General features: G+C 34.2%; 1 protein-coding gene across 2 annotated transcripts; it reads left to right on the top strand.

Annotated features, from left to right (window-relative positions):
• Positions 1 to 1897: 1897 nt before the first annotated feature.
• On the top strand, positions 1898 to 5014 carry LOC130408297 (prostate stem cell antigen-like). Of its 2 annotated transcripts, XR_008904735.1 has the most exons (6): positions 1898 to 2137; positions 2599 to 2763; positions 3258 to 3405; positions 3510 to 3629; positions 4164 to 4283; positions 4503 to 5014. XR_008904735.1 is itself a non-coding variant. In XM_056731786.1 (4 exons), exons 1-4 carry the CDS (start codon positions 3357 to 3359, stop codon positions 4568 to 4570), a joined length of 357 nt encoding a protein of 118 aa, XP_056587764.1. In that variant the 5' UTR covers positions 3255 to 3356; the 3' UTR covers positions 4571 to 5014. The 2 variants fall into 2 exon arrangements, 1 of the variants encoding a protein (XP_056587764.1); XM_056731786.1 differs by lacking the exons at positions 1898 to 2137; positions 2599 to 2763 and having other exon boundaries at positions 3255 to 3405.
• Positions 5015 to 15833: the final 10819 nt, after the last annotated feature.

Genomic DNA, 15833 nt, shown 5'->3' on the forward strand with positions numbered 1-15833 from the left:
ACGAATGAGCACAGGACAATAGACACAAGGATATAATATAGGGAGACTAAAGCTCTCTTCGCACAGGATTAGTATTATCTGGGGACCTCTGGTCATTTGTAATAATTGCAGAGATTGTCTTTGATCTTTATTTCGTTATTTACAAATTTTGTGTCATTATCCTGTGTACACTACGCACATTGTGTACATTTGCTGCTGTGTTATTATTATTATGTATATTAAGTGTTATTTGTTGTATTCTGGTGTAAAACCTGTACAGAAATGTTTACTGTGTAAATGTGTACAAGAAATGTCTGTCATACTGCCATGTTGGTTGGAAATGCACCCAACTTTTTCAGCTACTGTTGCACCTCTGTATATGGTTGAGTGACAATAAAGGGATTTGATTTTTATTTGATCTTAATCCCGTGTGAATCGGCCATTTCTGTAATTTGTAGAGTAAAACTTCCCCCACAAATGATCTATCATATACTTTAACGAACACCGAGGTCCTTTGATCATATTAGTCCCGTGCGAATCGGCATCTCTGTGATTTGGCGTGCTCATTTATCATTTTTCAACGTTTATCAACCGTTTGCGAATAATGGAGACTGTTTTGAAGTGTTTTACTATTAATTTGGTTGCTGGGTCATTTACATATATTCCCAAGACCGTTTTTTTTGACCGGAAGTTTCCGTTTATTTATTTCTCTTGGAAATACTTGTAACATTGTCAGCATTTTAGGCCCGTGATCGCGAACCGGACAGAAGATCAGCGCGATCGCGGGTCTCAAATGCTGAAAGGTACAGTCATGTATCATTAAATCCAAGCTATATGGCCTCGCCATCACATACGGTAAATATGTACGCCAATATGAGTAATATCACAGGGTTCACTTATCCCGTGCGAATGCGCCATATGATAACAGACCACTCTTGCAAATTAGGCGTATTACTGAACTAAAAATGGGACATTTTCAAAATGATATGTTTTAACCAATATAGACTGCATTTATTCTTCAAAGTCAAAGAAGTATAATTTGCTTTATGTACCAGCAGGTGGCGGCAGAGTCTTGAGAGTAGAGAAAGTTTGTACAAAACAATTCTCTTGTACTACATTTAAAAGGAGAGAAAAGCTATTTGTTTGTGTAATTTAGAGGATTCGGAACTTGAGGAGAACCCCTAGTGTGTGTTAAAAAATAATTTGTTTTGCTTGTCTGATGTTTATTTTGACATTTGCTCTTTTGTGCCAGGACAGTAAAATTTGAATGATCAGTTAAAAAAATATATATTCTACATTTAATTTTATTCATTTGCAAGTAGAGCATATAAACATTTTGTCAACACGCTAAACATTAGACTACCGTTCGTTTAAGGCCATGCTACTAGGAGCTGGAGTAAGCAAGGGAGAGAATGAAACAAAAAAATGTTTTTAGATACAAGACATGGACAGTTATTGGTTAGTCAAATAAATGTGGAACAGTTATGTTCTGAGCTGTTTTTTTGTGCAGGATGCTGCAGTTCGGGTGGAGGATGGCAGTTCTAAACCTCGCTGTGATGGAACAACCAGGGGTGCTTCTCAATGTGCCTTCTCGTTTCCTCACTCCTCCATCCTCCATCCTATGACCCCGAAACCGATCGAGCTCAGCCATCTTTAAGAACATCTTAATTCTCAAATTGCACCGGGAGGATGCGAGGGTCGAGGATGCTTTCTGAGAAGTCATGAGCAAGGATACAAAAGTGTTTTATCAACTAAACCTGACGCACGTACAGTATAAATTCTCCTCCCCCTGCACATCATCACATCTTTAGATCATATTATTGTAAATGTAGACCTATTTCAGACAGTATAGGTCACATTCACGTAGTTAATGTATTAATATAGTTCATATTTATAAATAACATATATTTGACATATTTCAGTTGGATTTTTGACCACCTTTAAGCATTTTTAAGGCTGCGTCCAAATGCCCCAACTTGCGGTCTTGGCCACTTGAGAGCGCGTGCACGCGACAGGACGGACGAGCACAGAGTGTGTCTAATGTCAATGCTGCGTCCAAATACCCCCACTTGCGGTCTTTTCACATGACCACTTGACTACTTTCATGACGGATTTCCTGTTTTTGCCCCTAGTGTTCAAGTGGGCGTGAAGATCACAAGTGAGTATTAAGTATTTCTAACCCGATGGGACACTAAGCAAGTGCAAACATATAAAGTTAATTAATGTGGTGTTTCTAATTATGAGATAAAAAGCAGTTTTAAAAAAATACATAATTCTGGAGTTTTCACCAGTAAGATATGTAACACTACATTTTACTTTGAAATGATATGTAATATCTAATTATATAGTCAAGTCAGATTTATTTTTATAGCGCTTTATTTGTATTGTATCAAAAAAACACAGATAACACGTGTTAGCCAATCACAGAATAAATAAAGATATAACCTTAAAAAGTATAGTATGACATACACTGGAAAGCTTTCAGCAACATCTCGCGAGACCCGAGCAAAAAGTCTTATGATTCATATACAGAGCATGATGCGTGATGGGATACGCTTGTTAGCCTGCAGCACCCTGTCTCCTTCGTTAATGTTGTGTCCTTTTACTCTTCTGTTGTAGAATTCAGTCTGTCGTTGCTGACATTGGCCTGAGTGAGGTTAATAGCCCCATGAAATCATCTCTCATCTTTGAAATGCAGCTGTCATAGTGCGTTTCATTGTCATCTCTCCCAACACTGCGAAACATTACATCTACAGGCAGACGAGGGATCCTTCCAAACATCAGGTAGAAAGGTGGATAACCGGTAGATTCATGAGCAGTACAGTTGTAAGCAAATGTTAAAGTCTGCAACATCTGGGGCCACTTTTGCTTATCTCTTGGGGCTGAGGCTCGTATCATACTATAAACGAATAATTACAAAACACAATAAGCCCTAAAGTATAACTGGTATAATGTCATAAATCTGTTTTTCATTTCAATGCAACCTGACTGTCCATTTTGTACATTTGCTTTCATCAATAAAAAAATATATTATGTAGCTTTGGTTTGGTTTAACAAGTAACCTCCTTTCCGTAATTTAGCTTTTATGTTATTTGCAATTGTTGCTAAATATTTTGCAGTCAAACTTTCTATGAAATTCAATATGAATGTATCTTCAATAACCGGTAGGTGGCAGCAGACTATTGGAGAAACAGCTCCTGATATGCATGCTTGCTTCTGCTTTCAATATAAGAACATTGATGTGACAACTGTAAAAAAAGTTAAGCTCAATTTTTTAGGGGCAGCTCAAAGTTTGTGCATGAAAGCCTCCCCTTTCTGAAGAGTTATAAAAGAGACACTGAAACACTGAAACCAGATCTTTCCTCTCCTGACCGAACATGGATCTGCACATCACCATTGCACTTCTCTTCATACTCATCACTGGAGGTAAAACAAAACTTAGAATGCATCAATATGTTTTATTTCATTTACATAAAGAAGTTACTGATAGTCTCTCTTTTTTCTCTCTCTTTCTTTTGTTTTCCCTCAAGGACACTCTCTCAAGTGTTATTCGTGCACATCTGATCTGAATGGTGTTTGTGATGCAAAAGAGGAGACGTGTGGTGATGGATTCTCAAAATGTTTCACTGGAACAGTGACAACTTCTCTCGGTAAATCCAGTTTGATTGTGGACATTTACTGTTATAATGTAATGACAGAAATGTCCAGTTTGACATTATATGACTGGAGAGGAAATGTGAAATAATATCAAAAGAATTGCAACCTTTTTATAAACAAGGGCTACTGCTTTGATGCAAAATATATAAAAAAGCGGTTAAACCATAATTAATTCTTATGTTTTTATCCTTTAGTCCATTTTACCATATTTATACCATCATAGACTCTTAAAAATAAAGGAGCTTAAAGGGTTCTTCACAGCGATGCCATAGAAGAACTACTACACAACCTTTATTTTCCACAAGGAACATTTCATGAAACTTAGACCAAAAAGGTTCTTCTATGCCATCGTGAAGAACTTTTTTTTTTTTAAGAGTGTAACCTCCAATTCGAAAACATGTAATGTGTTACTGTACATAAACTTAAAAATTCATTTTTTAATGTAATTTAATGTTTAATGTTGTCATGAAATGACACAAAATGTCTTATCTTAAGGAAAATTCTAATGAAAAAAATCATTCTTAAAGGTTCTTATACAACAAAATCATGCTCAAAGGCGAACGAAATCTGTGTAACTCAAAACACAGATACTGCAGTAGGGAAAGTTTCTTCTCGGTGCTGTGATACAGATCTTTGCAATGGCGCAGGTATTTCCTTTCACTTTTCCATGTGCTTATTTAAATTTAAATGTATTGATTTATCTGACAAAGCACCTAAAGTTGTAATTCCAGTTAGGATCAACACGATACACTATAAAGAGTGACATGTTAACTTTTAAGCAGAATAAACAGTGTCAATTTTTATGTTTAAACATTAAGTAATTGTAGTGTGTTAGTTGTGTGTTAAACATTTTGTGTTTTGATCAGATGGAGTCTTTAAGGGCAGTTTTCTTCTCCTGCTGTGTCCACTGTTCTTCTACACTCTGTTACACTGAATTCAGCACAACTTCAGATTCTACAAGAACACAAGCAACAACCACAAGAATGTTACACAGTTTACAAAATAGTTGACTAAATTAAACTTAATGATTGCTGTGGTTTGTATTTTACTGATCAGAATGGTGTATCAATTATTCCCTAATTATTCAAATGCTAATTTTGTTTTTGTGGATTTGTAAAAGATTCTGATGTTTGAAAAGCTTATAGAAATATCATGTACAACATGTACAAGACATGATAAATGATAAATATTATTCAAAAAGATGTTAAGTTTGAAATCATGTTTGATTCCCGTAGTCACATGAAAAAAAAAACGGAATTTCCACTTTAACCTCCAATATTGCTTTATTGCTATATTTTTGCACCCTGGCTTTTTAAAACTAAGCAAACCAAAAAGTGACATTGCCAAACCCAGCATGTAATAAAGTAGAGAGCATAAATGTGTGTTTGTGTGTTGCTTTTTTAACAATTGTGGATGCTCTTTTACATTAAAAAATGTTTTTCAATTTTAAACCCCTCTAGTTTTGAAACCTAAGCATGATGCTCGCCTAATAATGTAATTTATCTTAAAAAACTTTTGGGGCATTTCTAAAATGTGAAGACTGGAAACAAATATAAATAAGTGGTCTTTAGTGAACAAGGAAACAGGATGCACCTTTAATCTCTTGAGTGAAAAATAATACAATTATTCCGGGTCTACATTCACAAACACGTTGGGATTAAAATAAAACTGCATAAAATATTGATTTCCTTCTTGAAACTGCCGTTTTACTGTTAAGTAATGTCTTGAAATCTACACACAAAATGTTGGATCCTATAGAATGTCAATGTGTTTCCCCTACAGGCAAATTTGCTTAATCCTTCAGAAAAAAATCAGAAAATTCAGTTTCAAAAATAGTAATAATTCTGAACAATATTGTGGCTTGATGTTAGGACAACTTATGACTTTACAGTATTACAGTTTTAAAGACAGGCTTCATTTACTTTGTTGCGAGAGATAGTGTGCACTTCCCAATAAAGTTTAGTCATGAGAAGGCTGAAGAGGTTATTTTGTTTTTAGAAGGATGTAACTATTAATGTAATGAATTACTTTTGAAAATAAGTAATCAGACCAGTAACTTGATTATGGAGTAATCAGTTATCAGTCATTTTATTTCATTTCCAGAGTAACTTGCCGAACACTGATAACATGTTTTTCTCCAGAATAATCTTTTGTAAAAAAAAGTTACTAATAACACTAGAATAAACTTTTTCAAGGGTAGCAAAAACACCTGATGAATACTGAATTCCATGTTGTTAAGTTTGAAAGATGAACTTCAGCAAATAGCTGGCATTCTGGATCCTGGCAAGTCTACATCGTCTATTAAGAGTCTAGAGTGTGACAGAGAATATGTGTTAGAGTAATAAAATGCATTTAGCCCCCCGTGTTCATACCACTTGAGTAGAAAAAAGTATTTGTAAAAATATCTAAACTTTTTTGTGTCATTCGTGATATTTATTTATTAGTCTTTTATGAATAAACCAAACACCTTGTCATTCTGTATGCAACCCAAAATGAGCAAAGAGGAGAAAAGATTGTTTTGAATAACCTTTAAACTAAGAACATTAGACAAGGTACAATATAAATTAATAAAAAGAATCAGTAAACTTAACAAACAAAGTGTAAAAGTCCAAACAAAAGATGCTGTAGGTCAGTATACATTATTTTTTTTGGTTTGTGAGAAAGAGAATAGGAGTGGGTGCGCCATGTTCTCTTTCTATTTCGATCTAACTAAATATTTGGTCTAACTGATCAAAGATGGATCTGAACATCTTCATTGTTCTTTATCTCTTTTCACTGGAGGTACAGTACAAAACACAAACGTATATTTAAAGAGGTTTTTTGTTATGAATGCAGATAAAGTTTCTCCCTCATTCTGTTTTCTTTTAGGACACTCGGTCATGTGCAACCAGAGTATCAGTGTGTCTATTGTGTATATGAACAGGTGTTTGTCCCTCTTGAACTAAATGTGCAACGTCCATGAGTAAGTTGAGTTCGAGAGAAAATTTACTGAAATGTTATATATATTTATATAAAAGTATATATGTTAGAGTAGTTAAAAAAAACATCATTAGCCCCCTCCGTCTTCAATACCACTGTGGTGCCTTTGAGAAAGATTTTAACCAGTTTGGCAAAACTTGGTGAAGGTGGCATTTCTGGTAAAACCTGATGTTTTTATTGAGAATGAAATATCTTTTGTTCCTCGTCTATTATTTCATTTTCAATGTCATAAGGCCGAAATGACCTTGAATTACACAGTATAGCTTTGAATGGCTTCTTTCAAGTTGACCACCACCCCTCATATTGAATTTCGTCATTAAGGCATTTATCATGATTCTGTATAAGAAATGACTCCGAAAACAAACTGTATTTTTTCTGAGGAGAAGTAATCTTGTCTCAATATGGTTCATTTGTCATACTCATATTCCAAGTTTTCGAGCTCAAGAAGATGGATTGGTTTTGAGTGGCTTTCGTCTCCATGGTTACTTAGACTAGACTGCTCTGGAGCAGGTTTTATTCTATGTAGAGGTCGCAAAACAAAACTGGACCAACCAGCTCTGAGAAAAGTGAAGTATATGTATATCTGACGCAGTCCCCTGTATCTCTCGCACCAAATTTAAAAAAGTTTAAAGTGATAAGATGTTACAGGGATCATTTTTTGTTTATTTTTAATGTATATTTACATAAATTGATTATTTACACATTCATACAATTTTTATATGAATTGATTATTAATATGAATTAATTAATGTTAAACATAGAATTTAAATTAACATAACTATATTCTAATAAAATCTAGATTCATATATATATATTATAATATATAAAGCATTTTAAAGTAATGAAGCATACATATTATCTTTAGATCTTTTTGTAAACCTATATAAATAATTTAAATTCAGATGATTTTGCATTGATATAGTCAGTAGGTGGCTTCTCAAACTTTCACTGCAGCCGTGTTTTCACTGCATTTGTGCTATTCAACTCTTTTAAACAATTAACATTTAAAGAAAACTCCCCTTGAAAAACAAGACTTTAAAAAATGTACATTTATATATATAGAATCTAATGAAGAAGTTTATTATTCACCCGAAAAGATGTATCTTTGCTTAATTATCAAACCAAATGAATATTTTCCCATGAAAATATTAAACTTATTTTGTTAAACAGGTATTTTTCTGTTGCATCCATTCAAACGCATCAAACCGGAAACCCGCCCTTCCCAAGTCCGTGGCCTTACTGAAACAGAAATGCGTCGAGCTTTACAAAGTTTTGTAAATGTTGCGAATAATTGTGGTCTATAAATAAGTGACTGCTTGAAACAAACTAGTGGCTTGCTAGACGCTACTTCACCATTTGTCCACGACACTGTTGTCATGTGGTTTCTACGTCAGTAAAGGCGGTAACAAAGGGTAACGCAGATATGACGCCGTTGACAGGCGACTCCTCAGCCCCGTGTCACTGTTAAGTTGGAAACATTTGAGATACTGTAGTACTCAGCTGATCAAAATATATAACACTAGCTTAGTGGTTTGGGGATATTGTCATTTTTTTTCACAAACGGCACCTTTAACAGCTGTTTAAAGAATGAATAGCTTGAAAAGGGACAGACTGAATATAGTAGAGTTTTTAATAAGAATTTGAGAATTTCATGTGATCGGATTGAAGTTGAAGAATGAATATGATCTATTGTACATGGCCTTTTGTAAGGCATTGCTTATGCTCTGATTGCCACATTGTTTTACCGGATGTAAACGTGTACAGTCAGAGAGAGTGGAGGTATGCCTTTTACCTTAAATATGATTGTTTCACAAATTATACAGACAATTTAACCGATTTGAGTCAATGACAAGTCAAGTGTCGATTCCTTTGTTAGAGTCGATTCTGACTTTAGAACATTAAGAGTCGAGAACTCAACTCTTTTGGAGTCGACTCCCCATCCCTAATGATAGCGTTGATAGTTTACCTTGAATTCGAGTGGCCAGCACTCCACATTGTAAGTCCGATCAGAGCGATAATACGCTGTTAAGCAGCAAAAAGCTGTCTGCTTGCAACATACATACAGTAAACCCAAGTGTTGTTTACTTTGCTGCGCACAATAGCAACAAACTGAATAAACACAATATATTGGCTTGTGTTCTGTTTTTTTTCATGTGCAATGCAAATTTGTTGTGACGTAAGAAAAACGCACATCTTAACTGAGACGTTGATATGGCGGCTATTGCTTGTTGGGAAGATATATCAACAATCTCTGCACTATCTGGCCAAAGAACGAAAATGTCTTGACTATACATGGGCTACAAATAGCCGGTGTGAATTGGAGCTAAATTGTCGCTACGCACAAAACATGTAAATGAAATTAAACCAAATGCCTTTGACACTGTTGGTTTGTTACCATTATGGAATATCATACATCATAAACGTTTTTTAGACAAAAAGAACATCAATATCCATGTAATCAAACAACCGGTAATTTGGGCAAGAAATGGGTTACTTATGGCCTGACTTTATATGGTCTATTAACTGAGATGTTGATATGACGGCTATTGCTTGCTTGGTGTGGTTACATACTAGAATTAAGATATGAGTGAAACCAAACCAAAGCTTGGGGTTGGGTGGCGCTGGGAACAGTCGCACTATGTACAATGAACATAGATATTGTCTTAGTTTCCTGTTTGTAGGCAGTAACAGTCGGTATATGCTTCAAAACTATAGAGAAAATGGGCAGATTTTGTGTTAAAATAATTTTTAAATGAACTAAAGTACACACAAAATTTGTGTATCCATTTGGAAATGTATTATTAATTTATGTGAACAGCATTAATTCTCATTCTATTGACACATTAACATATAGACACTATAGTGACTAAGCTCGGACGGGCATAAAACAAGTTACAGAGAATTGAAATAAACAATAAATTTAGTCCAATAAATCCAGATGTGGGACTACAGACAAATGCTGTGGTTACTCTCCTTCAGATAAAAAAAAATAATCAAAAGTTTGTTCGTCTACCATTTTCACCCCTTTCCAGGTATTCTTTAAGGCAAAACTGTTGGATCATGTTGCTCGCACAGGCCATTAACACACATTTTAAAATCTCACACATTGAAACGAGCATATGAATCATATGAGATCTAATCTGTGCAGATTATTTTAAAACCACGAGCGGCAGTTTTTGATGGTACACAAATTATTAAAATAAAAAAACAACAAACATAACACAAAAAAGGTGGCAAAATACAATGGCCTGTAATATTTGTACAAATATGTATATGTTTATATAGGGATAGATATGAGTTCTTGAACCTTGTCTGCTTTTTATATTTTATATATAGAGAATTCATAATAACTATATTATATCTGTATTTTCAAGATTTGAAGTCATTTATTCTCATCCTGACCTTTCAAAGACTCACCTGAAAATCGTCACTGTACTCTTTTTAATTATTTTCTCTGGAGGTACAGTACAAAACACAAAAGCATATTTCATGATTTATTAGCAAATAAAGAAAATGAAATGTTTCTTTCAGGAGACTCGCTCAAATGTTATGAATGCACAAGTGTGACAGGTTCTTGTGTGAATGTAAAGACGTGTCCCCCTTTGACTAATACTACGTGCATCAGTGCAACAATGTTTTCAACTGTTGGCGAGTTAAGCGTGATAAATTGTTATTGTACAATTGGATGATCTTGTATCTGAATTTCTAATAAGCAACCTGTACATTGTATATTCTATCTCTGAACCCCAACACTACCCTCACACTTTATGCATTCTTGAATTAACAAAAAACACAATGTTGGTTTCTATGTTTTTTGGTGACCCTCGATAGACTTAATTATTTTTATACTGTACAAACTGTAGGCTATATTCTATCCCTAAACCTTACCTCTAACCATCACAGAAGATTTCAAAATGTTCAAAACCATTTACATGTATTCATTAATTAGTATAGCAAATGCTTATTTCCCAAGCATTTAATAATTTTGAAAAGATTTTTTGTTCTTAAACCCTTTAATTGTTTGTTTTTGGCCAAGACTCAAATGTCACGGTTCGATACAGGTACTAGAGATAAAACTATCACGTTCCATTTCTTTCTTGGACAAGAAAGTGCCCAAGAGCATGCGAGGAAATGATCGACTACATCTCTATATATTCATATTTATTCTTTATACATATAGTGTCTGATTTTATACTTATGATTTAGCCTTGAAAAAAAAATTCATGTAAAAAACATGATGTACTCCATAGCCTACTGTATATCGTGGTGGGGACTAAATATATACATAAAATATAACAGCTTTTTTCTGCAACGACAAAATGTTTTGACATATTTTAAAAGATACTGACATTTTATTTCCTTAATATTACTAAATAAGTATAATTAGCTTTATTTACCAGCAGGTGGCAGCAGAGTCTTTATGGTAAAGAGACAAAAAGTTCAAAACAATTCTCGTTCTTCAGAGAATATTTCAGAGATTTTAATTACTTGTTTACGTAAATCAAACATAAACATACATACAAAAACACGATCGTGGTTATAATAGAAAGTATTATTCGACTCTGAAAGTTGGTGTTTTTATTGTGGATGCTTTTTCTTTCATTCTGTCATTCTGTTATGTTTTCACTGTCCATACTATATTAACAAAAATATTTTGCTGTATTTAATCTCATTAAATACAGCAGCAATTAAACTGTTGAAACACAGTGTTATAAATAAGCTTGGTACAAACATCATTATCCACTAAGTCAGAGCATCAAAAAGCAGCATAGCTAATGCCACTCACACTATCCCCAACCCCTAGCATCCCTGATTGTTTTTATCTCATAATTAGAAACACCAAAGAAGTATAATTTGCTTTATGTACCAGCAGGTGGCAGCAGAGTCTTGAGAGTAGAGAAAGTTTGTACAAAACAATTCTCTTGTACTACATTTAAAAGGAGAGAAAAGCTATTTGTTTTTTTGTAATTTAGTGGAGGATTTGGAACTTGAGGAGAACCCCTAGAGTGTGTTAATAGTTAATTTGTTTTGTGCTTGTCTGATGTCTATTTTGACATTTGCTCTTTTGTGCCAGGACATAAAAATTTGACTGTACAGTTATAACAAAAAATATTCTACATTTACTTTTATTCATTTGGCAGATGCTTTTATCCAAAACGACTTACAAGTAGAGAATATAAACATTTCGACAACACGCTTAACAGTAGGCTACCGTTTGTTTAAGGCCATGCTACTATGAGGATTAAAGCTGGAGTAAGAAAGAGAGAGAATGAAACAAAAAAATGTTTTTAGACACAAGAAATAGACAATTATTGGTTAGTCAAATAAATGTGGAACAGTATTAGTTCTGAGCTGTTTTTTGAAAGTTGTGCAGGATGCTGCACTGGAGGATGGCAGTTCTAAGCCTCGCTGTGATGGAACAACCAGGGGTGCTTCTCAATGTGCCTCCTCGTTTCCTCGCTCCTCCGTCCTCCATCCTATGACCCCGAAACCGATCGAGCTCAGCCATCTTTAAGAACATCTTAATTCTCAAATTGCACCGGGAGGATGCAAGGGTCGAGGATGCTTTCTGAGAAGTCATGAGCAAGGATACAAAAGTGTTTTATCAACTAAACCTGACGTACGTACAGTATAAATTCTCCTCCCCCTGCACATCATCACATCTTTAGATCATATTATTGTAAATGTAGACCTATTTCAGACAGTAGGTCATATTCACGTAGTTAATATATTAATATAGTTCATATTTATAAATAACATATATTTGACATATTTCATATGGATTTTTGACCACCTTTAAGCATTTTTAAGGCTGCGTCCAAATGCCCCAACTTGCGGTCTTGGCCACTTGAGAGAGCGTGCACGCGACAGGACGGACGAGCACAGAGTGTGTCTAATGTCAATGCTGCGTCCAAATACCCCCACTTGCGGTCTTTTCACATGACCACTTGACTACTTTCATGACGGATTTCCTGTTTTTGCCCCTAGTGTTCAAGTGGGCGTGAAGATCCCAAGTGAGTATTAAGTATTTCTAACCCGATGGGACACTAAGCAAGTGCAAACATATAAAGTTAATTAATTTGGTGTTTCTAATTATGAGATAAAAAGCAGTTTAAAAAAATACATAATTCTGGAGTTTTCACCAGTAAGATATGTAACACTACGTTTTACTTTGAAATTATATGTATTATCTAATTATATAGTCAAGTCAGATTTATTTTTATAGCGCTTTATTTGTATTGTATCAAAAAAACAACAGATAACACATGTTAGCCAAACACAGAATAAATAAAGATATAACCTTAAAAAGTATAGTATAGTGACTAAGCTGGGACGGGCGTAAAACAAGTTATAGAGAATTGAAATAAACAACAATCAATGGTAAGAGTCAATAATAACGTTCTGTGAGGGCAGTTTCATCCTCATCCTCAGAATTCCAACAAGTGCCAACAAATGATGACCTGAGACTTAACGAGTGAATGTAATGTAAATATCAAGAGATGGATTTCACATCAATGAAAACATGTAATTAAAATAGCCTTCTTTTGAAGAAAGAAGTGTCAAACAGTGTCAAAACCAGAGGGCACATCTCCTGGATCTGTGGTTCCTAAACCTGTTCCTCAACACAGTTAAATAATTTACAGCCAACACATCCTCCTGTTTCCCATGTTAAATTAAAGCAAAGTAGATTCAAAGCAATTCTTCTCCAAACTGTCACATACCTCATTGAGTTTCCTTATGAAAATGACAAACAGGCACATTTCATGCATTTGGTTGTGTGCCACGTAGATCTGTAATCTGTTTTAACAGAAGTTGTTGGAGTACAGTCACATGCTGTGGTTTCTCTCCTTCAAGCAGGTTTTTTAAATTAAACAAGAATCATTTTTTCATCAGAAGTTTGTTCGTCTGCCATTTTCACCACTTTCCAGGTATTCTTTAAGGCAAAACTGTTGGATCGTTTTGCTCGCACAGGCCTTTAACACACGTCATAAAATCTCACACATTGAAACGAGCATATGAATCATATGAGATCTAATCTGTGGTGATTATTTTAAAACCACCAGCGGCAGTTTTTGATGGTAAAAAAGTTAAGATGGTTAGTAAGAACTTAAGAACAAAAGCAGAATGCTGGAGGGAATTAGAAACATCAAACCTAACACAAACAAAGTGGCAAAATACAATGGCCTGTAATTTTTTTACAAATATGTATATGTTTATATAGGGATAGAAATGAGTTCTTGAACCTTGTCTGCTTTTTATATTTTATATATAGACAATTCACAATTACTATATTATATCTGTATTTTCAAGATATGAAATAAATATCATTCATTTAATAGGTGATGAATTGTAAACAACAATTCCCCGTTGCAGTATCCATAACAGATTATACCACAGAGTGCAGTGAAACGACATAAAAATCCCAAATATGCACAAATGCAACTCAAGATCCTGTAGATTCTGTGTGTTCTGAGTAACCCGGAACATTCAATGTCTCTATACTATAGAAAGTCCACCCAACTGCTGTTAGTTTTACTTCCTTGTTTCAGCCTCACCGTTTTTTGATCAGATAGGAAGGGCACTGAAAGGCACTCGTCATTTTTTTTCTCATCCTTACCTTTCAAAGACTCACCTGAACATATTCAATGTTTTCTTTTTAATTATTTTCTCTGGAGGTACAGTACAAAACACAAAAGCATATTTCCTGATTTATTAGCAAATACAGAAAATGAAATGTTTCTTTCAGGAGAATCGCTCAAATGTTATGAATGCACAAGTGTGACAGGTTCTTGTGTGAATGTAAAGACGTGTCCCCCTTTGGCTAATACTACGTGCATCAGTGCAACAATGTTTTCAACTGTTGGCGAGTTAAGTGTGATAAATTATTATTGTACAATTGGATGATCTTGTATCTGAATTTCTAATAAGCAACCTGTACATTGTATATTCGATCTCCGAACCCCAACACTACCCTCACACTTTATGCATTCTTGAATTGACAAAAAACACAATGTTGGTTTCTATGTTTTTTTGGTGACCCTCGATAGACTTAATGATTTTTATACTGTACAAACTGTAGGCTATATTCTATCCCTAAACCTTACCTCTAACCATCACAGGAGATTTCAAAATGTTCAAAACCATTTACATGTATTCATTAATTCATTTAGCAAATGCTTATCTCCAAAGCATTTAATAATTTTGAAATCATTTTTTGTTATTAAACCCTTTAATTGTTTGTTTTTGGCCAAGACTCAAATGTCACGGTTCGATACAGGTACTAGAGATAAAACTATCACATTCGTTTCCTTTCTTGCTGGACAAGAAAGAGCCGCAGAAGTGCATTCTAGGGACTGAAGACTACATCTCTATATATTCATATTTATTCTTTATACATAAAGTGTCTATTTTTATTCTTATGATATAGCCTTGAAAATAAATAATAATTTTCATGTAAAAAACATGATACAATCCATAGCCTACTGTATATGGTGGTGGGGACTAAATATATACATAAAAAATAACAGCTTATTTCTGCAACATATTTTAAAAGATATTGATCATTTTATCTCCTTAATATTACTAAATAAGTATAATTAGCTTTATTTACCAGCAGTTGGCAGCAGAGTCTTTATGGTAAAGAGACAAAAAGTTCAAAACAATTCTCGTTCTTCAGAGAATATTTCAGAGATTTGAAAACACGATCGTGTTTATTATAAAGTATTATTCGACTCTGAAAGTTGGTGTTTTTACTCTGGATGCTTTTTCTTTCATTCTGTCATTCTGTTATGTTTTCATTGTCCATACTATATTAGCAAAAATATTTTGCTGTATTAAATCTCATTAAATACAGCAGCAATTAAACTGTTGAAACACAGTGTTATAAATAAGCTTGGTACAAACATCATTATCCACTAAGTCAGAGCATCAAAAAGCAGCATAGCTAATGCCACTCACACTATCCCCAACCCCTAGCATCCCTGATTGTTTTTATCTCATAATTAGAAACACCAAAGAAGTATAATTTGCTTTATGTACCAGCAGGTGGCAGCAGAGTCTTTAGAGTAGAGAAAGTTTGTACAAAACAATTCTCTTGTACTACATTTAAAAGGAGAGAAAAGCTATTTGTTTTTTTGTAATTTAGTGGAGGATTTGGAACTTGAGGAGAACCCCTAATGTGTGTTAATAGTTAATTTGTTTTGTGCTTGTCTGATGTC

The sequence above is a fragment of the Triplophysa dalaica genome, chromosome 19, assembly GCF_015846415.1.
Source record: "Triplophysa dalaica isolate WHDGS20190420 chromosome 19, ASM1584641v1, whole genome shotgun sequence".
Classification (NCBI taxonomy): domain Eukaryota; kingdom Metazoa; phylum Chordata; class Actinopteri; order Cypriniformes; family Nemacheilidae; genus Triplophysa; species Triplophysa dalaica.